The 26687-nt window shown below is 44.3% G+C and overlaps 1 protein-coding gene and 1 long non-coding RNA gene across 2 annotated transcripts; one reads left to right on the forward strand and one right to left on the reverse strand.

The window, feature by feature from the left end:
* Positions 1-1720: 1720 nt before the first annotated feature.
* Positions 1721-18900, forward strand: NKAIN1 (sodium/potassium transporting ATPase interacting 1; the record flags this gene model as incomplete). The annotated part of the gene is given in 6 exon segments (XM_032227202.1): positions 1721-1906; positions 2600-2680; positions 6806-7003; positions 10239-10299; positions 16776-16857; positions 18277-18900. Coding segments are annotated over 6 exon segments (618 nt in total), but the record flags the coding sequence as incomplete, so codon positions are not given.
* A 2939-nt stretch (positions 18901-21839) lies between these two features.
* LOC116515941 lies at positions 21840-26323 on the reverse strand. The gene is made up of 3 exons (XR_004256291.1): positions 24822-26323; positions 23448-23708; positions 21840-21874 (listed from the first exon to the last, which is right to left on the reverse strand). It is a non-coding gene; the product is annotated as an uncharacterized LOC116515941 (long non-coding RNA).
* Positions 26324-26687: the final 364 nt, after the last annotated feature.

Consider the following 26687-nt stretch of genomic DNA (forward strand, 5'->3'; position numbering starts at 1 on the left):
TAGGCGCAGGAAGGCTGTGCTCCACTGATGAGAATTTTACTTAATTTATCCTGATAGGAAGGTTGTCAGTGAAGTCCATCTATACCAGGGGTGTCAAAATCAATTTCATTGAGGGACGCATCAGAGTTGTGTTGACCCAGGCGGGGGCGGGCTGGAAGGACGTGGTCAGGGTGGGCATGGCCAGCTTGATGTCACTCATGTCGGGGACACCTGTGGTGGCCCGAGTGCTCTACCAGCGGAAACCAGCTCCTGAGCCCCATTTTTAACTGTGAAGACCTCCTGAAATCCTCTGCTAGCGAGAATAGAGCTCCATTTTCGCTGGTAGAGGCACCGCAGGCCAGTCCTTCACTGTTTCCAGGGTGGCTCCATGGGCCAGATTGAAGCACCCTCGGGCCGCATCTAGTCATCATGCCTTGAGTTTGACATTCCTTATCTAGACCAGCATTTCTCAACCTTAGCAGTTTAAAGATACATGGATTTTAACTCCCAGAATTCCCCAGTTGCAAAGGCCGAGAAACACTGATCTAGACCTCAATCCCTTCTTTGTTCAACAAATCATAACCCTCCCATCTTCTTCTGAAATTTATAGCTTGCCATGAAATCCTGGGGTTGTCAATTCAAGTGAAGATTCCTATGGCTTAAAGCAGCGGTCCCCAACCCATTTCATGGAAGTTAATTTTTCCATGGACTGGAGGTTGGGGAGGAGGAGCATGCAACCTGGATCCTCCACATGTGCAGCTTCAGTCATTTCCAGCTGTGAGGTCCAGTTCCTAACAGGCCATGAACTGGCACTGGTCCATGGCCTGGGGTTTTGGGACTCCCGGTTTAAAGGATGAGAGCCACCACGCACAGTTCATAAGGTCAGAAAAACAGCAGTTCAGAACCATGGAAAGAGGTTGTTAATGAATGACATCCATCCTGAGAAGCTTCTAATGTTCCTAAAAGTCTTGGATTCAAAAGGCAACTAGACTTCCTTGTTTTTCCTTTGGAAGATGTTTTGCTTTTCATCCAAGAAGCTTCTTCAGCTCTGACCGGATGGTAGTGGGGGATGGAAGGATTTATACTCCTTGCAGACAGCTAGTCATTTGCATCCTTTGAGCGAGTCGTTAAGGCCACCTAGAAGCTTAGCTATGTCATGAAGGTCATCTGAGGGGTGCTCCTGGTTCCTGTAGGTGGCACAGATAAACCCCCAAGTGCTCCAACAACTTTGTAAAAGGATGCAAATGACCAGCTGCCTCCAAGGAATATAAATCCTTCCATTCCCCACTATCATTCAATCAGAACTGAAGAAGCTTCTTGGATGAGAAGCAAAATGTCTTCAAAAGAAAAAACCAAGAAAGTCCAGGTGCCTCCTGAAAAATGCATCTTTGCGACAACCATGGCCTGGATAACCGAGAATCTCTACAGACTCTGGGATTCAAAGAAAGATGCTCCTAGGGACTTACCCAGGTTTATCACTTTGGGGACAATGGTCTTCTTTAGCTGCTCTTGGCAACTGAGGCATCGCCCCATTTGTGGTCACTTCCACGGGTGCCATTTGCCAGTGCAAACATCCTTTTCTTTGCCTTGTGATGGATCCCCCATAAATCCCCCTGCTTCGGAATATATTTCTGACAGCAGCCAATGCATCATGCCAACATCTCTGTTGGTTTTGACTAATAGCCCACAGGGTTTCTTATTAATTCTGTGGTAGGCTTTGCTGCTTTCTTATTCTGTGTAACGCTGTGCCATGAGGAATTCTTTGTCTGCCTTTTATGGTCTTTTGTAGGTTGCAGCCCTGGAGAGACAGATATTTGACTTCCTGGGTTATCAATGGTTGCCGATCCTGGCTAATTTTTTACACATTATGGCCGTCATCCTGGGTATTTTTGGCACCCTTCAGTACAGATCCAGGTACCTCATGCTGGTAAGTAGAGCATCCTACTCTGTAGGGTTTTCTTGCTTCTTTTTTCAAAATAGTGAAATGTGTTGAATTGTTGCTTTGTGTAAATTAAAGGTAAAGGTTTCCCTCGCACATATGTGCTAGTCGTTCCTGATTCTGGGGGGTGGTGCTCATCTCCGTTTCAAAGCCGAAGAGCCAGTGCTGTCTGAAGACGTCTCCATGGTCATGTGGCCGGCATGACTGAACGCCAAAGGCGCACAGAACGCTGTTACCTTCCCACCAAAAGTGGTTCCTATTTTTCTACTTGCATTTTTCATGTGCTTTCGAACGGCTAGGTTGGCAGAAGTTGGGACAAGTAACAGGAGCGCACTCTGTCATGCGGTGCTAGGGATTCGAGCCGCCGACCTTTCTGATCTAAGGTTAAGACGTTGAGCTTGTCGATCAGAATAATAATAATAAAGCAAATCAGAGCTTAGGCTTATGGCCAAACCCACTCTGATTTTGGCAGTTAGGCTCTAATGATTAAGACGGTCCACTGATATAGGAGTCTTCCTTCCTTCGGATTCTTAAGTTTAAGCCTTCAATGTGCGTTGTGTTTCTGCAGGTGGATATATTTAGGGTAGAAATGAAGGAGAACAAGCATATATCTCCAATTGTTGTAATAGTTTTTTTTCCCCATTGTACCTCTTCAACCTGCCTCTTTCTCTTCCTCGCTAGTATGCCGTGTGGCTCATTGTCTGGGTTGGCTGGAATGCATTCATCATCTGTTTCTACCTGGAAGTCGGACACCTTTCACAGGTAATTACCCCTCTAATCACACCCAGAACTTGCCCTTCTCGAGCCATCGGTCCACCCAATAGCTTTCCATCCATCACCTTTCCAGCGGCAGTTGCTCCTTGGGATAGAGATTAGAATTCAGGAGAAGTTCGCAGGTAGTAAATGCTTCCATGTTCCTTTCAAATTAACTCTCCTCCTCCCCCTCCCCCCCCATCAACTTCTCCCAGTGCTGACATTGCAGATCAGATGTGGCAGGATACTGGGAGACCATTGGGAGACTTGCTGTGTTGCTCTGTGTTATAAATAAATGAGCGTTTGGCCTCTCCAGGTGTTCAGGCTCTGTGTGGGGGTTTTCCCCCCCCACCCCCTTCTCTCGCTGGGGCATTTCTCTTTTATGCACAGGTTTTTGCAAGCCAAGGCAAAGCTCTGTTTGAAATGCAGTGCTCACATAACACGTTGACACGCACCGCTCTGTTTTGTAAACAGATGGGTTGATCCACAAGGGAAGATGGGGGGCTGGGAGGGAAGGAAGACAAATCAGGCTGTATTTATACCGTGTTTCCCTGAAAATACGACGTGTCCTGATAATAAGGCCATGCCACATTTTTTTGGTGGGCAAATATATAAGCCCTCCCCCGCAAATAAGCCCCCTGGACAACCCCCCACCTCTGGCCAGGCAGAGCGCCACTCACCAACCGAGCAGTATCCCAAAGGTGCCAAACCGCGGGAACCGGCAGGGAGGGAGGCAAAGGTGATCATGTTGCCTGGTGTCTTCGGGATACCGCTAAGTTGGTGAGCAGCACTGTGCCCAGCTGAAGAAGGGGGTTGCCGGGCGGCTGCTCTCTTGCGAGCGGGCTGCCAAAGTGCCAGGCACAGCCCCAAGGGCGAATGGCTGTGTTGTGCTGTCGCAGCAGTACAACCCAACAGCCATGAAGCGACCACGCTCACGAGCAGCCACCCGGCAAACCTGCTTTCCAGTCTGACACAGCGCCATTCACTGACCTAGGGGTATTGCCAAGCCACGTGAGTGCCTTTTTGCCGCCGCCCGGCTCCCGCGGCTTGGCGCCTTTGAAATGCCAGTGAAAGCCGCTCTGCACGGCTGGAGAGGGGGTTGCGTGAGCGGCTGTTCCACTCCCGCTTGCATGCCTCCCATCCTCACGATGCCCTGGCCCAGCTCTCTCTGCAGAGGAAGAGTACCTCCGCTTCCGCCGCCGCTGCATGGCTTTTTCAACAGCTTCCAAACCGAGTCTTCCGGCAGTGGCCGCTCTAGGCATACGCTCTATGGTTGTATGCTCTGCCGGCAGCTGGCTGCGGGAGTTGGGCAGCAGTGAACAGGCGCTCATGCAGCTTGGCGATACCCCTAGGTCAGTGAATGGCGCTGTGCCTGTCTGGAAAGGGGGCTTGCCGGGTGGCTGCTCGTGAGTGTGGTCTGCGGCGACAGCACAACACAGCCATTCGCCCATGATGCTGTGCCCGGCTCTTTGGGAGCCCGCTTGCAAAAGAGTAGCTGCCTGGCAACCCCAAAACAATAAACCCCTCATAATAAGGCCCAAGCCATATTTTGTGGGCAAAAAGAAAATAAGACCCTGTCTTATTTTCAGGGAAACACGGTACTTGGAGCAGCATCAGTATATGTGTGTGTGTGTGTCTCATTCAGATACCGTTCACTGATTAAATCAGGTTCCAAGAAGATGATCCTTGTGAATTCAAAGCACACTTTTATCAGGGTTATAGATTCATGGATCTCGTATGTCGTTTTGGGAAAGGCGTTGCGGCCTGTTTGTGGTGGACAAGGGGGAATGCTTCTTCTAATTACTATTGAATTGTGCAACTAGCCAGAAGCATTTGTTGAGTTCAAAGCACAGAACAGTTATCTATTTACAAGAGCCTAGTCAACTAATGGTCCAAGCAAAGTTGGTGCTAGATTAGGATCAATTGAATTCATGGGGGAGGGAGCTTTGACTTGGGCCTCTTCTGGCAATGCAATGACTCCAAACTGATGACACATTTAACTCCGCCTTCCAATTCAGCCTGCTCTTCTACGGTTTCTCTACCTTAGCTACTTTAAGATACCCAGAATTGTGGGAAATGAAGTCCACACCTTTTAAAATTGGCCACGGTTGAAAAAACATTATTTTATTCGAAGCCCAGCTTTTAAAAAGAATCATTGTTTATTTTTCTGCCATTGTTACTGCCATCGTTACCATTATTAGTTAAACAAAGACTATGCCATATAATTCTGTGGAGAAGTTATTAATAACCAGAAATGTTGAAATCCAATATATATTGAACCAATTTCAGGACTAGAGCAGTATGTCCTGTCATCTTCCGTGGGCTGAAGGTGACACAACAGTCTCTTTAATGTCTTTTAAAGTTTGGATTAGAGGTGAATGAGAAATATGAATGCAGAGTTTCCAGGTCCTACTTCTCAAATCTATAAACAAACCAGAATGCAGCTATCTGGAATTTTCCTCTTTTGGGTAAAGAGGAATGTATGTTCATGTCAAGGAGAAAAAAGTATTTGCAAGAATGCCCCAGGAAGAATTGGGTGGTAGTTTTCTCCAACACCAAAGCTGAAAAGCTTCGATGCTCTTCCCATCTTCCTTCATCAAAGTCCAACTTTTGCTTGCTTAGAAAGCCACAGAAAATATCCCATGGCTTGCACAACCATGGTGCAGTGCAAAAACAGTGCAAATAAGGTAAGGCAAGCTTTCAGAAAGGATGTGCATCTAAAACAGCCTGTGTGCATACAGATACACACACAAACACCTCCCCAAAGGCTCTCCATGCCAACCTGGAAATAGAATCCCTGACCAATTCTGTGAGGTCATAAGGACAATCACGCATGCGTGCGCGCACACACACACACACTCACACTCAAAATAAATGTGAATCCTTTCCAGGTGTAAATAAAAGTTTTAGATTATTGTGCAATGAATTTTCAACTCTTGACTTGTTCCATAATCTCCTTTGGATTCAAAACTTAAGGAAGACTAAATCCCTTTGCAGAATTTTCTTGTTTCTTAGCTAAACGTATTGACCAGAGGCCATCAAGGCAGGAAGAAGGCCCCAAAGTGGTCTTTGCTGACTCTGTATTCTGTTGTGTCTGATAGTTGGAGGGCAGGGAATAGTGTCGGAATTATAAGATAGCTGGCTTCTAATTGATCTAACTTGTCATTCTCCAAAGAGCAAGAATTATGGGTGCATCGTATGCATCTCCTAGTAGTTGGATAAGATCAATACTGTGTCAACTTACGAGGTAGTCTACAAATTAGGGATCCTAGCTTGCACAGAAGGCACTAAAACTGACCAGTACTGTTGTGGCATGGAGAGGGGTTAAGGCTACTCATTGAATCTACTCATTTATTATCTTAATGGAAAGTATTATGTGAAAAATCTTGATTGACCTAAGCTGTGATGTGCATCAAAAGTCAGAAATTATGAGCTCACCAAGTCATTGCCTTCTGCAGGGTTCGCAATTGGCAGATAGTCGATGGCGTATGCGCATGTCAACTCTGAAGCGAACCCGGCTGGGGCCATTTTAAAGGCTTTAGGGTTGCCACAATGAAAAAAAAAAAAAAAAAAAAGGATAGGGAGATGGAACATAGTTAGATGTGGGTTTTGTTGCCAAAACAAAATAGTTTCCTCTGGGAACCAAGGACATTCCAACAGGTGGCTGGAGAAGGAGAGGTGAAGTAACTAGGCAACCAGCTTGACTGGACAATATGACTGATTGCTGTGGGAAAGAGGGAACTATCACTTTTTTAATCAGGTGAAAACCGCAGGAACTTTCAAAGTCGGTTTTCACCAGTTTGTGCCAATATGACATCTCCAATAAAACTGTTCTTTGAGGAACCTGCTTGCCTCGGAGTTCTCCTTTCCACGGGGTTGTTACTTGGAACCCTGACATTAAACTGACTCATTGACGGCACACTGCGTTCTTTTGGGTTGTACCGTGATGCTCTGCCCATCATCTTCCCAATTTTAACACTTCCATCACCCTGGATGTCATGGCTTCTGGTGACTGTTTTTTTTCTCTTTGTGTAGCATGGCTTACTTCAAAAGGATGATGAGTAAGTAAACATTCTCCCTCTTTATAGTGGTCCAAACATCACTGCTGAATTCATCTTTCTCCCATTTCTGTAGGACCGAGACTTCATCATGACCTTTAACACATCATTGCATCGCTCGTGGTGGATGGAGAATGGTCCTGGTTGCCTGGTGACTCCTGTGATCAACTCCAACCTGGCCTTAGAGGACCATCATGTCATCACCGTAACTGGATGCTTGCTAGATTATCAATACATTGAGGTGGTGAGCAGTGCAATGCAGATATTCCTTGCGGTAAGTAAGTGGCATCAGTATGCCTTCTTGGTTGGTTTGGCCTTCTAGCAATAGCAATAGCAGTTAGACTTATATACCGCTTCATAGGGCTTTCAGCCCTCTCTAAGCGGTTTACAGAGTCAGCATATCACCCCCACAGTCCGGGTCCTCATTTCACCCACCTCGGAAGGATGGAAGGCTGAGTCAACCTTGAGCCGGTGAAATTTGAACCGCTGAACTGCAGATAGCAGTCAGCTGAAGTGGCCTGCAGTACTGCACTCTAACCACTGCGCCACCTCGGCTCTATAAATAAAAGAGAACCAAACCGAGGCACTAAAGATCCTACAGTTAGTTCTTGCTGCAGAATTCATACCCATTTGAACGAAAACACAAACCTGCTTCTGATTCCCATTGGATCCACAAAAATATATAAGGTATCTATCCAATATGGACATCAGTTCCCCATCCTCTGTGCTCTTCAGGCTTTCTAAAGGTAAAGAAAAGGTTCCCCTCGCACATATGGACTAGTTGTTCCTGACTCTAGGGGGCGGTGTTCATCTCCGTTTCAAAGCCAAAGAGCCAGCACTGTCTGAAGACGTCTCCGTGGTCATGTGGCCGGCATGACTAAATGCCAAAGGTGCACGAAATATTGTTGCCTAGCGGTGCTAGGGATTCGAACCGCTGAACTGTTGACCTTCTGATCATTGTCATTGTTATCTTCTCTTGAAATAACATTTTCCCCACCCTGAAGTTTACATCGGCTCTTCCCCTCTTAGGTTTTTGAAACGCTATTAAAACTGACATTTCCAGCATGGCTCTGCTATCAGAAATACTCTATTTGATTTCTCCTCTAGTGTGTAATGTTGTCTAGGAGTCCTGTTAGCATTGCCTGGGGTATTTTGGTGTACATTTCTTAGGTATTTGTTTTTAATCAGAATAACGCACTGGGTACATATGCTGCTCAGAGTCAGTTACAACTAAAGTGGCATATTAAGCGGAAGGAAGAAAAAAGAAAAAAGCCCTTCTCTATTTGGATAGCTTGAATTACAAAACTGATGCCAGCCTTAGACGGGGAACACAACCAGACGAACTAATTCTACTTTATTGTAAAACTAAACGTAAAGGTTTCCCTGTCAGTTGTGCGACTCTAAGGCACGATGCTCATCTCCGTTTCTTACCCAGCGCTGTCCGAAGACACTTTCCATGGTCATGTGACCAGCATGGCTATACGCCAAAGGTGCACAGAACTCTGTTTCCTTCCCACCGAAGTGGTACCTATTTATCTACTCACATTTGCATGCTTTCGACCTGCTAGGAGGCAAGTAACGGGAGCTCACCCTGTCACGAGGTGCTCGGATCTCAAACCTAAGCTGTCAGTTCTCCAGCTGACAAGCTCAGTGACTTTAACCGCTGAGCCATCGCTCATTAACATTAACAGAATCTTGCACGCCTAAAGCACAAACTTTCCAAGCCTGATAACTTAGGGAGGGTGCCTTTGAGCCTGTTTCTCTACTCACTGGACAGCTCTGGGCTCTGCTGTCTCTTGTTTGATCGTTCCCTAGGCAGCATCTCTTTCCACCATCTCCTGAGGTCATTTGCATAGACCATCATAGATGGGGAACCGATGATTCCCAGAAGCTACAGTCAACATGGTTACTGGTGATGGATGATGGGAGCTGCGTTTCAGAAAGCTCTGGAGGGCGCAGGTCCTCCTCCCCTGCAAAAAACTATATGGTTTATCCAGGGTACAAACCAGACAGCATGTAATGTAACTTGTCATGTGAACTCAGCAACTGTGTTCTATTAAGCAGGTTTAAGGATTAGTGTCAAGATTCTGACTGATGAACCCAAGCCAGCAAGCATGGACAAGGTGATCCATGGAAAACCTGATGCAAAACTTTATTGAGTACAGAGCAGCTCAGAAAACTGACCAAAGAGGTGCAGGAGTCTAGGAAAAATCGAGATGATGATGCTCTAAGGCAGTGTTTCTCAACCTTGGCAACTTGAAGATGTCCGGACTTCAACTCCCAGAATTTCCCAGCCAGCGAAGTCTGAGCATCTTCAAGTTGCCAAGGTTGAGAAACACTGCTCTAAGGAAAGCTGTGAATGAATATGATGAGACGCTGGAGAAATATGTTCCTGTCTTTATGGCCCAGGCCAAGATTTATTGGGACATGGAGAACTATCCCATGCTAGAAAAAAATGTTCCGTAATTCAGTAGACTTCTGCAAGGATCACGAAGTATGGAAACTGAATGTGGCTCCTGTACTATTCATGCAAGAGAACAAATACAAAGAGGCAATTGGTTTTTATGAGCCCATTGTGAAAAAAACATTATGACAACATCCTTCAAGATAGTGCCATTGTTTTGGCTAATCTATGTGTTTCTTACATTATGACTAGTCAAAATGAAGAAGCAGAGGAGCTGATGAGAAAAATTGAAAAAGAAGAGGAAAAGCTTTCTTACCATGAACCTGAGAAAAAAGATCTACCATCTCTGTTCTGACCCCCCTCTTCGCTCGTTCACAAATGACAGTCAGACAGAACTTCAAAGGAAATATCTTTATCAGTCCTGGCTCAAGTTGGCAAAATTAGCTCCGGCTAATTCCAGGGCAATTCAATATATTTAAAAGTGTAGAATCCTCCCTCCTATTACTGCAGGTTATATTGTCCAATTGAGCATCACAATATTGTTGTGAGATGTCTTGAAAGTCTGGCAGACACCTGCTGACGTGACCTTGGTTCTCAGGGCTTGACCACATGTTCCAATTCCCCCTCCCTTCTCTCCCCATAGTCCGTTGGCAAGCTGAGAAACAATAAAAATGAAAGCAGCCTGAATACGTTTCTAAGCCTGACAATTAGCTTGTTAAATATACCCTAATGACAAAGATGAGTCAGAACTGCTTCTAGGTAAATCTCGAAGAGTTCCTCTTCCTCCATCCTTTTGCAGCTTTACCTTTGCTTTTTATTCCAAGGGGGATAAGCGATTATGTCCAACCTCACGGTTGGCTCACTTCTTTGAGACGTTTAAATGAACCAGCCCATCTCACCCATTTAGTGTTGCTCTTGTTTCAAATTTTGTACCTAAAGGACTGGCATGGTCAAGCATCGTTTGAGACAGCAGCGGAGTTTTGAATGGAAGAAATAAATGTTTCCCTCATCAGTTGGATCCTGGTGTGATCATAATCGGTACATTTCTTTGCTTTCAAATCATTAATTCACCTTTCTCTCTTTTTTCCAAACATGTACTTTGAAGCTGTTCGGATTTGTTTACGCCTGCTATGTCAGCAAAATGTTTATGGAGGAGGAAGACAGCTGTAAGTATCCAGTTATCTCCCTGAATAAAGTAGGAGGATCACCCCTGCTTAAAATATTAGAGTGATGCACGAGTGACTTGTCACCGTGGCTGCCAGATGTTTAAGAATTCGGTCAGCCGTCACCACGAGAAGATGTCAAGGAAGTTTTTAATATTCCACTTTCTGCTGTGTAAAGATTTCCTTTCTTTCTCTCTCTCTCTCTCCTTCCTTTCTTATTATGTGTTTATATAAGTTTATGTAAATGAGTGGTGCAGTGGCCTAGAGGTGAGAGCTCCACCTCTAGGCCACTGTAGGGGGCTGTGAGTTCGAATCTAGGTAGCTGCAGATATTTCTTTCTCTGGGCACAATGAGTATACATCAGCTGCAAACTCTGCATTGGCGGCAGGAAGGGCATCCGGCCAGTAAGCACTCAGTTCCATTCTGTTGCCACGACTCCACCCGGATGCAAGCGATTATGGGGTCATTAAAATATAAGTTTATGTAAATCTTAATACAGGTAGTCCTTGACCTACAACAGTTCATTTAATGACTGTTCAAAGTTACACCACCACTTTAAAAAGTGACTTATGACCGTTTTTCACACTCACAACCATTGCAGCCTCCCCATGTTCGTGTGATTCAAGTTCAGATGCTTGGCAACTGACTCGTATTTGTGACGCTTGAAGTGATCTGGGGTCATGAAATCACTTTTTGTGACCTTCCATCAAGCAGAGTGTCAGCATTCCAAGTATCATGTAGAATTAAATCAGAGTCCAAGGCAAAACAATCCAATTTAATAAATAGACATCTTAGCACATCTGTGTAATCCCAATTCTGGAAATTACATCAGAATCCCACCCAGTTAAAAGTTCATGATCTTGCCCCCACACCCACAATCCATCACATGGTCCAATCTTCTTCTTCCACGCTGGAATCTCCACCCAGCTGCTTCCGGTCAGGTGTAAAAGCGCGGAGAAGATGACCTTGGCTTCTAGTAAAAAATGACAACAATATATTCCACAAACCTACTCCTATCTATTCCCCCCTCCCATCGACTATACTAATGAAACAGCATAATGAAATAAAAGAAAGTGTGGCAGGCCAAAATTCTAAAAGGAATATAATTGCAGGCCTGACACAGAGTTCATGACGAAACCCAGATTCGCTTAGCAACCATGATGCTAACTTAACAGCTGCCACGACTCACTTAACAACTGTGACGAGAAAGATTGCAAAATGGGGCAAAACTCATTTAACAAACATCTCGTTTTGCAACAAAAATGTTGAGCTCAATCGTGATCGTATGTTGGGTATTATTAAGGTTTCCCAGATCTGGTCATTCTCCTTGGCCTTGCAATGCTGAATATTTGGTATCTGTAAAGGGATGTAGAGATAAGCTTGGTGAAGGAATAGATGAACCATTAAAGGAAAGAAAAACAGCAATAAACCCCCCACCCACCCCCCGTGGAAAGTGTGGGGGGGGGAGAAGACCTCAAAATAACGTGGCTTTGTTTTTATTTGTTTAAAAAAATACAACAGAGCAGAGAAAAACTCAAAGCCTTTCCAAGATTGTCTTAGTATATCTTCAAAAAATTGTATTTGTATTTATTAGTTTGTCAAACATGTACAAGATAACAAGTATACGTTCGAACATAAATATAAACAAAGAAAGTAAGTACAGATAAATGGAGGCAGTAAGACAGGGACAGTAGGCACGCTGGTGTGCTTATGCGCGCCCCCTTTACAGACCTCTTAGGAATGGGGTGAGGTTCACGGTGGACAGTTTAAGGTTGAAACTGGGGGGGGGGGTGTTAGAGAGGATGTAACAACGGAGTCAGGGAGAGCATTCCAGGCGTTGACCACTCTGTTGCTGAAGTCATATTTTCTGCAATAGAGTTTGGAGCAGTTTACCTTGAGTTTGTATTGATAGGTAGGACGTTGTAGCAGACAATTTTGTACATGTGTTTAGATCATACCATAGGTGGCGCAGTTCCAGATTGTAAAATAAAGGAACATTCCTGGATTCCCTTGCTATGTATGTTTCCTGGCCTGGCCTGTCCCAACATCAAACTTGACAACTTCTCGGAATCCTTCCCTGCCTCTTCTTGTGACAAACAGAATCAAGGCAGGGTTATCTGGCACATCTGCTTTCCAATTTTCCCAAACTAGCCAGCCCAAACCTGCTCGCTGTCACTTCTTTTTATCCTTTGGATAGGCTTATCCCAAACAACCTTCTCCAGTGAACTTAACAAATTAATATCCCTTCAGTTTTAAGCATTTACTCCTGTTGTTTTCTTGGCTTGTAGAAGGGAACAAGATTGCCCCGCGGTGAGGCTCAGCCAGATGCGGGCTTTGCACACTTTCCATAAGCTTAACTACTTTTTTAACAGTTTTCTGGTTACACAATCTTAAATTCTTCTGGTTTATAGCATACTAGCTGTTAACCCGGCATTGCCCAGGGATTTGTTTATCCCAATCCTGTATTAGACCTTCACAAATGTCCAGACCAAACGTAATTTCTAATATTGGATTCCTCCCTCCACAAGAGGGAGCCCTCTTGTGGAGTACTGTGAAGCCATTACCATGGCAAATCCACTGCGCTGTACATTAGAAGCCATTTTATGGCAGTATAGTAGAACCCATTTTAAGGCACAACAGGTTGAATCTTAACAGAACACATACCCCGAGGGGTGTTAGGGGTGTCTTACCCCCACAGTATTTGTTTCCAGAGAGTAAGTCATCTGTGTACTAAGTTTGGTTGAGATTGCTCAAGGCATTCCAGGGTTATGCTGGAACATACACACACCACACAGAGCCATTTTATATATATATATATAGACGTTTCAGTTTTTCCCTCTTCTGCATATCACTATCATTCCCCTATTTAGGTCCCTAAAATGTATCCTCCACTATACTCTCACTTCTGCTTCATTACAAATGATCTCAAATCACTTTTAGTTTCCATTTAGAACATAGAATAATAGGGTTGGAAGGGACCTCGGAGGTCTTCCAGTCCAACCCCCTGCTTGAACAGGAGACTCTATACCCCTTCAGACAAATGGTTGTCCAGTCTCTTTTTGAAAACTTCCAGTGATGGAACACCCAAATCTTCTGAAGGCAAGTTATTGCTGTAATTGCTCTCACTGTTAGGAATTTCCTTCTTAGTTCTAGGTTGCTTCTCTCCTTAGTTAGTTTCCAATCCTTTGTTTCTTGTCTTGCCCTTTGGTGCTTTGGAAAATAGTTCGCCTTTCTAGGAGCCGTTATCGAGTCTTTGTAGGAGCCATTCTCCATTAGGAAAAAAAAATCATTTACTCTAATAGAGAGTCCTTGTTCCTCCACTTCCAGAGCCAGTTTTCATTTTCTGTCAAAATTCTTCTGTATTTTCTCTGCCTCTTAATTTTTGCATCCAGTTTTTCCTTTTTGCTTACATTATACAGTAATTTGTCTTCAATTTTTTTCCAGCCCCCATTCTATTATTTGTATTTTTTTCATCCACGGCTTCTTTTGCTTCATCACTCAGTTGAGAAGCCCTTTTCCAGCCTTACAAAAATTTCGCTCCCTTCTGATATTCTGTAATCTTTTTTACTCTGTTCTGAGCAGTTGCCACATTTTTGTTTGTCAATTTCCCATTAATTAATTTCTGGTAAGCCATCTTCTCATGCTCTTTCAAGCAGGATTGCTACTTCACCCGTTTCTTTCCCGTTTCCCTTTTCATTTATTTCCCTGCCTTCTCCAAGAAATGAATCTATGGGGATTCTCAATCATCCAGGTCATAGTTGTCATAAAGGTGCTTTTTCCAAAAGGCAACTGGACTTTCTCGTTCTTTCTCCTTTAAAAATGTTTCACTTCTCACCCAAGAAGCTTCTTCAGTTTCTTGCAGTTTCTTTAAGAACTGAAGAAGCTTCTTGAATGAGAAGCAAAACGTTTTCAAAGGAGAAAAACCGAGAAAGTCCAGTTGCCTTTTGGAAAAAGCACCATTGGGATGTTCTATTGAATCCTGATTTCATTTTTCCAGAAAGATTGTCCTTCCAGACAGCGGCTGATGATATGGTTTGGTAAAAGTTCCAAGAGCATAGTGGAAAATTAAAGTCTTGGTGTGAAATAAGGGACTTCTTACTTAATGCGAGAAGTGGCTCTTATATATTTGAATCCCAGCAGGGGCTCCTAAGAGCGTAGGGGCTGTGTGATTTGATACCAATGAACTTTATTAATACACTTTACACATGAAAAGACCTATTCATAGGTGGCAAATTATAAGCATTACTACGCTGTCTCTCTAGCTCTGTGGGCCAAAACTGGTCCTCTTACGCCCATGTTCCTTCCCTCTTTCTCTCTCTCCATCCCCCATGGGTTTTGAGAGAGAGAGCGCTTTGGTTTTTTTTGACATTCATTGATTTATTTTCAGAGCTAATAAGGCACTCCATTAAAAAGATGAGATGGCAGCCTTGGCTGCAGCAAATTTAATATGGAAAATACATTAAAAGCATATTTGAAAAGCTCAGATAATGCAGAATGACAAAGAGATGGGTAGAAAGTTATCAACAGGGCTGCATGTTTTGCTAGTTTTGATGGATAAAATATCCCATTTGCCACTAGGTAAATGGAGCCAACTCAGCAGTTGGAAAGCATGTAAAAATGCAAGTGGAAAAATAGGAACCACCTTTGGTGGGAAGATAACAGTGTTCTGTGTGCCTTTGGCATTTAGTACTGCCGGCCACATGACCACGGAGACGTCGTCAAACAGTGCTGGCTCTTTGGCTTTGAAACGCGGATGAGCACTGCCCCCTAGAGTCAGGAACGACCAGCACATATGTACGAGGGGAACCTTTACCTTTACCTAAATGGAGTGAGCTTGGATGCTTTCCCTTTATTTATGCCTTCACGATCTTTAAGCGTAGATTCCAGGATCAGCTGTTCATCAGACCTTCTTCCATCTTCATTTAACCCTGTGGGAAGACGTTGTGTTCCCCTTCTTTGCCAGTTAAAGGGTGATGGGCCCAGGAAGCCTTTTCACTAAAAGAGTGGACTTTGTAGTCAATTCCTCCCCCAGTTCCATGGGACTCAACCCGGTTTGTCCTTTTGCAAAATGGCTCAGCTCACTCAGTAAGACAGCTCTGGAGACCAGGAGTGAGATGGTTTTTGTAAACTCTGACTTATGCTCTGTTATTTTTAGCTTTTTCATTATAGTTACATTAGTTGTCGTCATATGGTTTTATGACTTGGCTGTCAGCCACTCGGAGTCTCTGGAGCAGAACGGAATGCAAATTTCGCTAAATAAATAAATCAGGATATCTAATTGGATGCCATGAAAAAAAAAATGAACAGGAGGCTTACCGCACTTCGTCAGACCAAAGCCCCTGGTCCTTTTCGGTACCATATAGGTAACTTCTACAGAAGTTCAGTGGTGGGTTTCTGCCGGTTCGGGCCAGATCGGGTGAACTGGTAGTAGTAGCGGCGGGAGGCTCCGCCCACCAGCCCGGATGCTTCTGCGCATGCACAAAAGCGTCTCGCCCATATAGGAGTGCCCCCGAACCAGTCGTAGAAAAACTGGCAACCCACTGGTGAACAAGTTCCATAGATTGGCTTCAGCTAGCAAGCCGAGCCAACTCATTAAAAGCCTAGCAGAAGCTTTGCGCCAAGTTTTTAACTGGTTTAGCGTTAACCTTATTTAATGCAAGTATTCTTCGATTTACATCCGTTCATTGAGTGATTGTTCAAAAGTACAACAACATTGAAAAAGCGACTTAGGACCATTTCACACTTACTACCATTGCAGCATCCATCCATAGGGTCGCAGGATCAAAATTCAGACACGTGGCAACTGGCTCCTATTTACGACGGTCGCAATTTCCCAGAGTCACATGATCCCCTTTTGCAACCTTCTGACAAGCAAAACCGATGGGGAAGCCAGATTCATTGAACAACTGGGTTAAGAACTTCAGTGGTTCACTTACAGCTGTGGCAAGAAAACACATAAAACTCACTTAACATATGTCTTGCTTAGCAACAGGAATTTTGGGCTCAATTGTCGTAAATTGAGATCTCCCTGTAAATGGCTTTGTTTCTTTGCTAGTTTGTGCCAACCTAACTTGCATTCTTGGCGATTTGAGGGTTGGGTGACTGTTAATTTTTGATGGGTTCATCAGTGCAATAAAAAAACCCCGAATTTTTAAAAAAGGTGGAGGAAGGAGTAGGAACTCCTAAACTGATTTTTCCCCCTGTGCACCAATACTTGAAGGAAATTAGAAATTATTTCAAAAAATAATCTCACCCATAAATATCTGCCTTGGCGACTTAAGGAAATCTCTGGTTCTTTTACTACCATATTTTTCAAACTTGGTAATTTTAAGAACTCTCAGAATTCCCCAGCCAGCATGCTGGGACCTGGGTATTTTATTGCAAATGTTTTTAAATGACTATTTTTGAGTAATATAATGGCCACTACTTTGTCTAGATGTTTATCAGAGCAATCTCCCCCTTGTCTTTTCACCCCACAGTTGATTTTATTGGAGGGTTTGATTCCTACGGCTACCAGGCACCACAAAAGATGTCACACCTGCAGCTGCAGCCTTTATACACGTAAGTACCTTTCATAAATTGAGACCTGGCTTCCCCACCAGGCCTTTGGGAGAACTACAGGAAAGTAATTTTCCTTCCCTTTCCCTAACCACATACAGTGTGGTGCAGAGGCTGTCAAGCTCAGAAAAGATCTAGGCAGTTTAAATGTATATTAAGGGTTTATTGCAAACTTAAGCTCTCTACAAGAATTGAACTACTAATGCAGTGGTGAAATCACAATTTTCCTCCCATCGGTTCGCAGAACCAAGGACAATTGTTCCTACCGGTTTGGGCGAACCGGGAGGATTTCACCCCTGTACTATTGGTCAAAGTCGATTGGCAGTAGATAAGAATCCCATTCCTTACACAACGGCAAGAGATTGGGAAGGGTTTGTTCAGCTTGTGGAGAGGGAAGCCTATTTTTATTCCCCATTTTTCCTCTCCCAAGACAGTTGGGTTTCCATGTCTCGGGAAACCATCATTAGTTGAAAATTCAAAAACTGAGCTGAGTTGAGACAGTTAAGCTAGGCTGAAGTAAGACCACACTGTGGCTTAGCGTGAGGTCTGCAATCAGCCACCGTTGGTGCTTTTGTCCAAGCGATGGTAGTTAAACTCTGGCATGGCTCAGAATTTGGGGACATCTTTTTCTCTAATGCAGTGTTTCTCAACGTTGTCCAGGTTTAAGATATGTAGACTTCAACTCCCAGAATTGCAGGCTGGGAATTCTGGGAGTTGAAATCCACACAGCATTGGTGGCTAGGGAATTCTGGGAGTTGAAGTCTGCGTAGCATTGCTGGCTGGGGAATTCTGGGAGTTGACGTCCACACAGCATTGCTGGCTATGGAATTCTGGGGGTTGAAGTCCGCACAGCATTGCTGGCTGGGGAATTCTGGGGGTTGAAGTCTGCATAGCATTGCTGGCTGGGGAATTCTGGGACTTGACATCCACACAGCATTACTGGCTATGGAATTCTGGGGGTTGAAGTCCGCACAGCATTGCTGGCTGGGGAATTCTGGGAGTTGAAGTCCACGCAGCATTACTAGCTATGGAATTCTGGGAGTTGAAGTCCGCACAGCATTGCTGGCTGGGGAGTTGAAGTCCACCAGTATTGCTTGGGGAATTCTGGGAGTTGAAGTCCACACATTTCAAACTTGCCATTGTTGAAAAACACTGCTTTAGTGGCATAGATGAATAATTATCTGGAGTTTAGGTAAAAGTTTCAAATGGAATTCTCAGCTATGTATATCCCTCTATTTTTTTTCCCCTTGCCCTTGTTTTAGAACATCTGAATATTACTAGCCTGAGTAGTTTCTGGTTTGATTTTGCTCCCTTTGTTCATTTTGAGACCAATCCGTCTTTCTCCAATGGCCCCTGAAGGATGTTATGTTGCAACGTGGAGGTATAATCTTAGGTCACTGATCTTCTCTTGTTCTTTTTTAGCTCTGGATAATTGCTTCCTCGCCTACCTACAGTGAACAAGCCTTTGGGGACATTTGCAAAACCACAATAACAATGCCTAGCCAAGCCACCAAGATAAATGGAGTAGGGCAAAGCATTTTCAAGGCCGTTGTCAGTTCTGCTGGAGATTTGGAGGGATGATTACGTGACTCCATCTTGTCCTTCTCATCCGTTAATGCCTTTCGTTTGGTAGCTAAGCAAGAGTCATGAACCCATTGGGGAAAATTGACCAACACAATTTCTCCAGATCTAAAAGTTTCTGCTTAAAAAGACCTCGGAGCCAAACCAAGCTCAGGACTCCACCTACTGGCCACGTTGTGTACTGACACTGGTTCACACCGGCCAATCCTCAAAACTCGAGATCTCATTCTTGTCTCCAAAATAGGGAGAATCCTTTTCTAAACGAGATCTTCTTCTTCTTTATTTTCCTTTTTTTTTTTTTTGGTCAGATTTTTCTTTTGTTTGTTGGTTTTTCTAAAAATAATAATAATTCTTGGACACTTCTCGTCTGACCGAACGACTTTCAGTGCATTGATCTGTAGGTTGCAATATTTTGCAATAATGAAAAGGAGTTAAAGGAATAAAATGAATGGAAAATGAAATAAAAGGTGGGTAATGGAAAGGAAAGTTGGCTAGGGCCTGAAATCTGTAACACGTCCTCCATCCTTTAGTGAATATTTTCTAAGCTGCTCCGCCTTTGACCCTAGGGAGCGCATGGTTGCCTCCAAATCGACTTCGAAAGCATTCTATTTCTGATTTACAGAAAATTCCAGGCTGGAATTTTCTCTTCCAACCTGGCTTTTAGGTTCAGAGGAAGGGAGAGAAAAGACAGAGAGAGAGGGGTGATAATGTAGGCTCTAAGACCATGATGGGGAACCTATGACATATGTTCTGACCCCCCTCGTCCCACACCAACACACACTCCGAGCCAGAGATAAGTTACGGCATTTAATTAACAGACAGACAGGTCCTTGGCAGCAAACCGGCACAGACAAGCTTGGGCAGCAATAAACACAGATAAGGCTTGGCAGCAATCCAGCCTGCCAAGCTCACAGTAATGTCCTCCGACATTCAATCCTGTGTTGACTTCTGCATAGAGGGGCGTGTGCACAAGGAGTCTTTTTATAGTCTGGAGAGGAGCCTAATGACCACCAGCTGAGTGCAATTACCTCCTGTAACTGCGCAACTGTTCCTGATGCCTAGTAGCTCTTCCATGGCGTGTCCAGGAACAACTCACTACTGGCATCCGGCTCACTCTCCCTTGTCTCCTCCCCACTGATCCAAGGCTCAGGTGCCTCCTGGAGGCCAACCAGCCTCTCTGCGCCCTGCTCGGAGTTTGAACCCTGTCCAGGGTCTTCCACCTTCTCCAGAGCCGACTCATCGGGCCCCTCGCTGTTGGAGTCTGGTGGCATCTCCAATGGCTCCTGCTGGGCCACAACAAACATACATGCTGGAAGTGGCAAGCAAAGCCATCTCTCCAAGCACACCAGCCATCGCCCTTTGCTCTGCTGGGTTCTGGCGCGCCGGCCAGCTAGTCTGAATGTGCACAGGAGTGCCAGAAACTGGAAGAGCAGGTGACCGGCACACATGTGCACACTGGAAACCAGAAGCTCAGCTTCCCAGTGCGTGCATACGTGCCGGAGAACTGCTCTTCCATTTTCCGGCACTCCCGCCTGTGCATGTCAGGGAGATGCTCTTCCAATTTCTGTTGCTCCCTTCTGCGTGTGCTCCCGTTTCAACACTCGGTGCAGAAAAGGTTTGCCAACACTGCTCTAAGGGGTCCCTAATCTAATCAAAACCTCTGTTAAAGAACATCAGTGAAACACATCCGTAGGCAGAAATCGTTGCTTTTATCAAAAAGAAAACGCCAAATGGATGTCTCTTTGTGTGGGCATGGTTTATTTTTCTTCCGAGGACACCGCCTCTCTTCCACCAAAGGTGTGAGATGATAACTTCTCGATTTTAGAGGTGGAAAATGATGTTCTCAGGAAGGGGAGGTGTGATGGTTGGAGATCGGTGTACAAACAGTGTTTTTGCATCTCTTTTTGTAAAGGGGCTTCAAGTCTTTCCTGCACACCTCCAGGTAGCCCCCCGTGGTTGAAGGTCATGAGATCAGGGTTGACAAGCAGGCAACCTTGTTCCGTCTTCAGGCACTGTGGGAAGAGCTCCCATAACATTTTGCAAGGTTTCGACAGTTGTCCCGAGACCTTGCAAAGAAGCTCTGGAAATCCTATGATTCCACATAAAGGAACTGAAGTCTTGCAGAATCTATGGAATTTCAACACTTTCTGTTTCAAAAAATAATATTTTAACGGGGATGAGCATCTTTTTGATGTGTGGTGAATGGCCTAGGAACCCATGGCTACTACGCTGCAGATTGTAATCCAGTGTTTCTCAACCTTGGTAATTTGAAGATGTATGGACTTTAACTCCCCAGCAAGCTGGCTGGGGAATTCTGGGAATTGAAGTCCATACATTTTCGAATTACCAAGGTTGAGAGACCCTGTTGTAATCTGAAATTCCACATTTATACCATGGCGATCATAGAATGGGTGAAATGCTCTGAAGTCTGCTACTTCGTGTGCATGTGCACCAAACTTTTTAAAAAAAATGTAAAGCATTTTTTTAGCACCCTTTCTCCCGAACCAGTAGTTAAAAATGCTAAAAAAAAGTTTTAAAAAAGTTCCAACGCTCAGCTGTGCAACAATCAACTGTGCCACGTGATCGTGGGAACTTTTTTTTTAAAAAAAAAACTTTTTAACTACCAGTTCGGGAGAACCAGTACCATTTTTACTACCGGTTTGGCCGAACCGGCTTGAATCTGTAGTATTTCACCCCTGGCCCTATTTGTTTCTAACTTCACTAGCAAAAGCCAAGCACCTCCTTGCAAACCAGTCTTCCAGTTTTATCCCCTCTCCCCTGTAGAACTATCTTTTTTAATTTTAGATTTAAAAACACTGATCTTAAATCTGTGTTTCTCAATGTGGGCTTTAACTCCTAGAATTCCCCAGCCTTTTGCTTCCGAAAGCGGAAATGAAGCAACTTGTTGCGTTGCTTCATTCCGACTCTTCCGCAAGGCCTACTTTGGCAGCCCCAATACAGATACACTACATTGCCAAAAGTATTCGCTCACCCATCCAAATAATCAGAATCAGGAATTCCAATCACTTCCATGGCCACAGGGGTGTAAATTCAAGTACCTAGGCATGCAGACTGTTTTGACAAACATTGGTGAAAGGATGGGTCGCTCTCAGGGGCTCAGTGAATTCCAGCGTGGAACTGTGATAGGATGCCACCTGTGCAACAAATCCAGTCGTGACGTTTCCTCGCTCCTAAATATTCCACAGTCAACTGTCAGCTGTATTGTAAGAACGTGGAAGTGTTTGGGAACGACAGCAACTCAGCCATGAAGTGGTAGGCCATGTAAACTCGTCCAACATCAGTGTGTGACATCACAAATGCTCTTCTGGAAGAATGGTCAAAAATCCCCATCAACACACTCCTGAACCTTGTGGACAGCCTTCCCAGAAGAGTTGAAGCTGTTACAGCTGCAAAGGGTGGACCGACGTCATATTGAACCCTATGGATTAGGAATGGGATGTCACTTACAGAAAATTCATATGCGAGGAAAGGCAGATGAGCGAATACTTTTGGCAATATAGTGTAAAGCTAGGACCACAATTGAGCAACAAATTTCCATTAATTGCACTGCGCACAGGCACGAATCGCACACACGAACGAACTGGCAGTACTGCCGGCCGAAACCCACCCGAAGCGCACGCTTCGATCAGCTGGCCTTTGTGAATGCAGCAGTGCCGGAAAACGGAAGAGCTGGTCTTGTTTTCCGACATGTGCATACATACCTGCCAGCTGATTAGCGTGTATGCATGCGTGGCAGTAACCGTAAGTTCATTCCTGACGCGTGCATGCCACCTGGGCAGCTCCTCTTCATGGTCGCGGCCCAGACGAGCGCAAAGTGCTCCCTTTTTGGCACTCAAGCCTTGAAAAGGTTCGCCATCACTGCCATAGGGTGGGGAAAGAGTAGGGGTCATTTTTGGCATCAGTGTGGTCGGAGGTTCCCCATCCCTGCTCCAACCTTCTTAAAAACTTTTGCTGGAATCCCTGGAGTCCCTGACTCTTACTGATGTGCCAGACTGCATAAGCCTAATGTTATGCTGAACTTCCCTCTGCACCTGCTGTCAATGTCTTCTAAACATGAAGTCTAGCTTTAATCTTGCATCTTCCTGGATAACATGGGCCTATTAACTGTTTCTCACCTACTCAACAGGACTCTCATGGGGAGGGGGGAGGAAAGGGAGGGAAGGGGGAGCTCTGTATGCTCTGTTGGTGGAAAGGTGGGATGTACAGGTAGTCCTCCACTTATGACCACAATTGAGCCCAAAGTTTCTGTCGTTTAGCGACACATTCGTTAAGTGAGTTTTGCCCCCTTTTGCAACTATTCTTGCCCCAGTAATACTCCCAAGCGTTACGTTAGTAACACGGTGATTAAGTGAGTCTGGTTTACCCATTGACTTCGTTACATGGTGGCAAAAGATGAGCTCATGACACCAGGACACGGCAACTGTCATAAATATGAGTGAGTTGCCAAGCGCCTGAATTTTGATCACCTTGACCATGGGGACGCTGCAACGGCCATGTGTGAAAAACGGCGTGACCCGACAAAAGGGCGAACGACAAAACCACGCCCGACTAAACCGCATCGCTAAAACCGCGATGTCATCAATGCGCCGACAACAGGGCGGCGACAACAGCGCGGCGACAGAAGGGCGCTTTACAACAGCGCGGCGACAGAAAGCCGATTTAACTTAAGGTAAGGGTTAGGTTTAGGGTTAGGTTTAGCGTTACGTTTAGGATTAGGGTTAGCGTTATGTTTAGGGTTAGGTTTAGGTTTAGTTTTACAGCGCGCTTTTGTCACCGTGCTATTGTCAGCGCGATTCAGCGCTCATTCGTCGGAGCGCTTTAGAACACGCGGTTTTGTCACCGCGGTTTAGTCGGGCTTGGTTTTGTCGTTCGCCCTTTTGTCGGTGAACCGAAAGACGGTCGTCACTTTTTTCAGTGATATTGTAACTTTGAATGGTCACTAAGCGAGCTGTTGTAAATCGAGGGCTACCTGTATATAAAATAAAATGTACCTGTTATCTATTGGGATGGCCATTTGCTGGATTTCCTGTGGGTTATTATTGAAAAGCTGCTTGAAATTTCTCAAAGCAACAGAACGTCAACTTCTCAGATTCCCTGTTTTTTCTTAAATATATTTGGTTCAATATGCTTGCTGGAGTGTTCTGTTGGAAAAAGTCTTCACGGGGTAGAGGGTGCCTCCTTGAATGAACAGTGGAGTGGACTTGTCAGCTTTAAGATGTGGGGACTCCCCAATTCCCAGGATTGAAAACTTCCTAAGCATTGAAAAAGGTAACGTACGATTTACATGGTGGACTGAAAAATAAAGACATTCCCTGGCACAGCAACTGGAAGCACCCTCTTTCTTGATGCTTTATCCTACACAATCTTATCTTACTCCAGAGGCTTACCCTACTGAATCTTTGTGTCAAGTTTCCTAACGATGCTGTAACTGATTCATAATAATCGAGCCAATGTTTTAATACAAAAACCAGTGATTTATTAATGGCTTCATTAGGGAAGACTTGTTCGTAGCCAAATCTTTGCTTTGTTTATCTGCTTCTGAACTTTACCCTCTTCCCTCCCTCCCCTCAGTCTGTGTCATAAATCACGTTACCCAATAGATACACCTCTCCCAACCTGGCAGCAGTAATCCGAGATCCGATTCCAGTCACCAGTATGCGTGGAATTTATTCCCACTCATTCTGTCCTCATGACAACAGGAGAGTTGACACTTGGAGGAACAAGATGGTAATCCTACTCTTAGACGAACAAGATGCTTTATCCTATTCAGCCTTTGCATCTGGGGGCAGACCAATTTGCAAGTTTCTCTACTTGCCCAATATGGCACCCAACCACAAATATTTAATACATAAACATTATCCTGGGACACGTATATTTGCCTTCATTCATGAGAGATCAAGGGCGGCTAACAGTTCAGTTAAGAGTCGATTTAAAATTGGGTGTAAAACACTTCTGCACTGTACCACGCAGGTTGAATAGATCTGTAGCTCCCTCGGATGGGATCTACAAATCAGACAAACAAATCCACAAATTGGAGGAATAAGCACAATGTGAACAAAAGGACACGTGTGTTCATGTCTATGTATGCAATAATTTATTTTTTCTCTCGCATCGAGTTGGAGTAAGAACGTTGTAGTAGAAGAAGTAGATGTTATACTGGGAGTTGGACAATATTTTTTTTTTACTTCTTACTATTGGCTTTGCAACTTCATCGTCGGCCAGCAAAATTTCTATTTTCAAATGGCCTTTAATCGAGTTGGAAGTAGAAACAGCAGTGGTAAACACTTGAGAAGTCAAGGGTTTGGCTCGCAAGGGGTAGAGCCTGAAACATCAAACCTAGACTGGCTTGATGGGATTTACCGTACCTGGCAGGTGCTGACCATGAGATCAGGCTGACCCCAAACTTGATGGCTTTCCGGAAGGGCGTGAAGATCTGGCTTTGCCATCTTACCTGGGGATTACCGAGCAGTGTGAGCCCCTGAAATGACAGGGGTTGTTGAATGACAGTTTCCTGGTGACTGTATTATATGGCTTTACATTGTTTTTAACATTTTGAATTGTCTCTACGGTTGCTTTATGTTTTGGGATCTTGGATACCATTTATGTTTTCGTCATAAGTCGCCCAGGGTCACAGAAGTGAAATAGTGGCTATATAAATGAATGAATAAATAAAAACTGAGGACCCTTTCTCTCTATAGTCCAAAGTGGCTTAGGTTTAACCTACGAAAAAGTAAAGCAGCAGTTACATGCAATTCTTACCATTAATCCAGTTCTCTGGCCTCATACAACATACAAGGAGTTTGTGGCTTTGTACATTGTGAGAATATGGCCAACGTCTGAAATCAAAAACTAATATTTTATACTCAACACCCTGGACAATAAAAAAAGAACTTCAGCCACAAGATGCAGCCAATGGACTGTGATATGTATGTCATTTTCCATGCCCAAACACACTACTTAAATTAAATCATACATGTTCCTAAGTAACAATATTTTAATCTCTCTGCTCTTTATTTCAAATACAATTAATTTATTTCATGCATTCATTTAAACAAACCTCGTAACTTGATAGCAAATCAAGCCATGGGATTACGATGTTCCAAAATTCTGGAGCGTTATAATGGATATATTTCTGATGCTGTGCTGGTATTCTAAATAATAAGGGCTAATAGTAAAATTAATTGCCAGAGTAGTAGAGAAACTAGAAACCTTAAGAGTGGCTTTAAAAAAAAAAATCTTTCCTTTTTTGTTTCAACCTGGTGATTTCCTGTTCCTGCATTGTTCCTCGTCTCCGGATTTCAAATGAACGGTTCCTTTAACTACATATACTTGCAGGAACTACGAGTCCCAGAATGCACAGGGGCCATGGAATGGGTGCACCTTTCATATCCGGGAAAAGCAATGCAAGGCGGGACATAGAGTCCACAAAGAAGAGGTTTCCAGAGGGACCTTTCTTTGTGTAACTCCGCACCGCCCACTTTTTTTTTTAAAGCGACAGATACATACTGGGTACTGGAAGCCGAATCTTATATACTGGATAGAGATGCCTGTTCACACAGCATGTTGTCCTACCATTTGCTTTCAAAATGCATGGAATAAACCACGATAAAATCGGTCCACGGAATACACTAAACGAAACAAAAGCAAACACAGTTGACAAACTATAAGTTCACACCATAAAGCTGATTAAGTCCCAGTCCTTATCTGTAATAAGTACTTATTTTAAGATTCTCTAAATGTGTTGGGTCTGCAGTTCTTTTAAAAGCACTGTTTTGGGAAACACTATTATATATTTGGGGAGTTTCACCTTTCCTTTGAAAAGGTAAAGGTTCCTCTCACACTTGTGTGCTAGTCGTTCCCGATTCTAGGGGGCAGTGCTCCCTTTCAAAACCGAAGAGCCCTGTCTGAAGACGTCTCCGTGGTCATGTGGCCGGCATGACTAAACACCAAAGGCACACAGAAGAACGCTGTTAGCTTCCCACCAAACATGTTTCCTATTTTTCTACTTGCATTTTTTATGTGCTTTCAAACTGCTAGGTTGGCAGAAACTAGGACAAGTAATGGGAGCTCACTACATTACGCAGCACTAGGGATTCGAACCATCAAACTGTTGACCTTTCTGATCGCAGTGTCTTAGCCCCTGAGCCTCCGTGTCCCTGTGAAGGGACCACTTTGAAAAGTCCTAGCCACAATTCTCCCTTGCTAATATTCTAATATTGTCTAATATTCAT

Source organism: Thamnophis elegans, chromosome 12 (assembly GCF_009769535.1).
Source record: "Thamnophis elegans isolate rThaEle1 chromosome 12, rThaEle1.pri, whole genome shotgun sequence".
NCBI classification, from domain to species: Eukaryota; Metazoa; Chordata; class Lepidosauria; order Squamata; family Colubridae; genus Thamnophis; species Thamnophis elegans.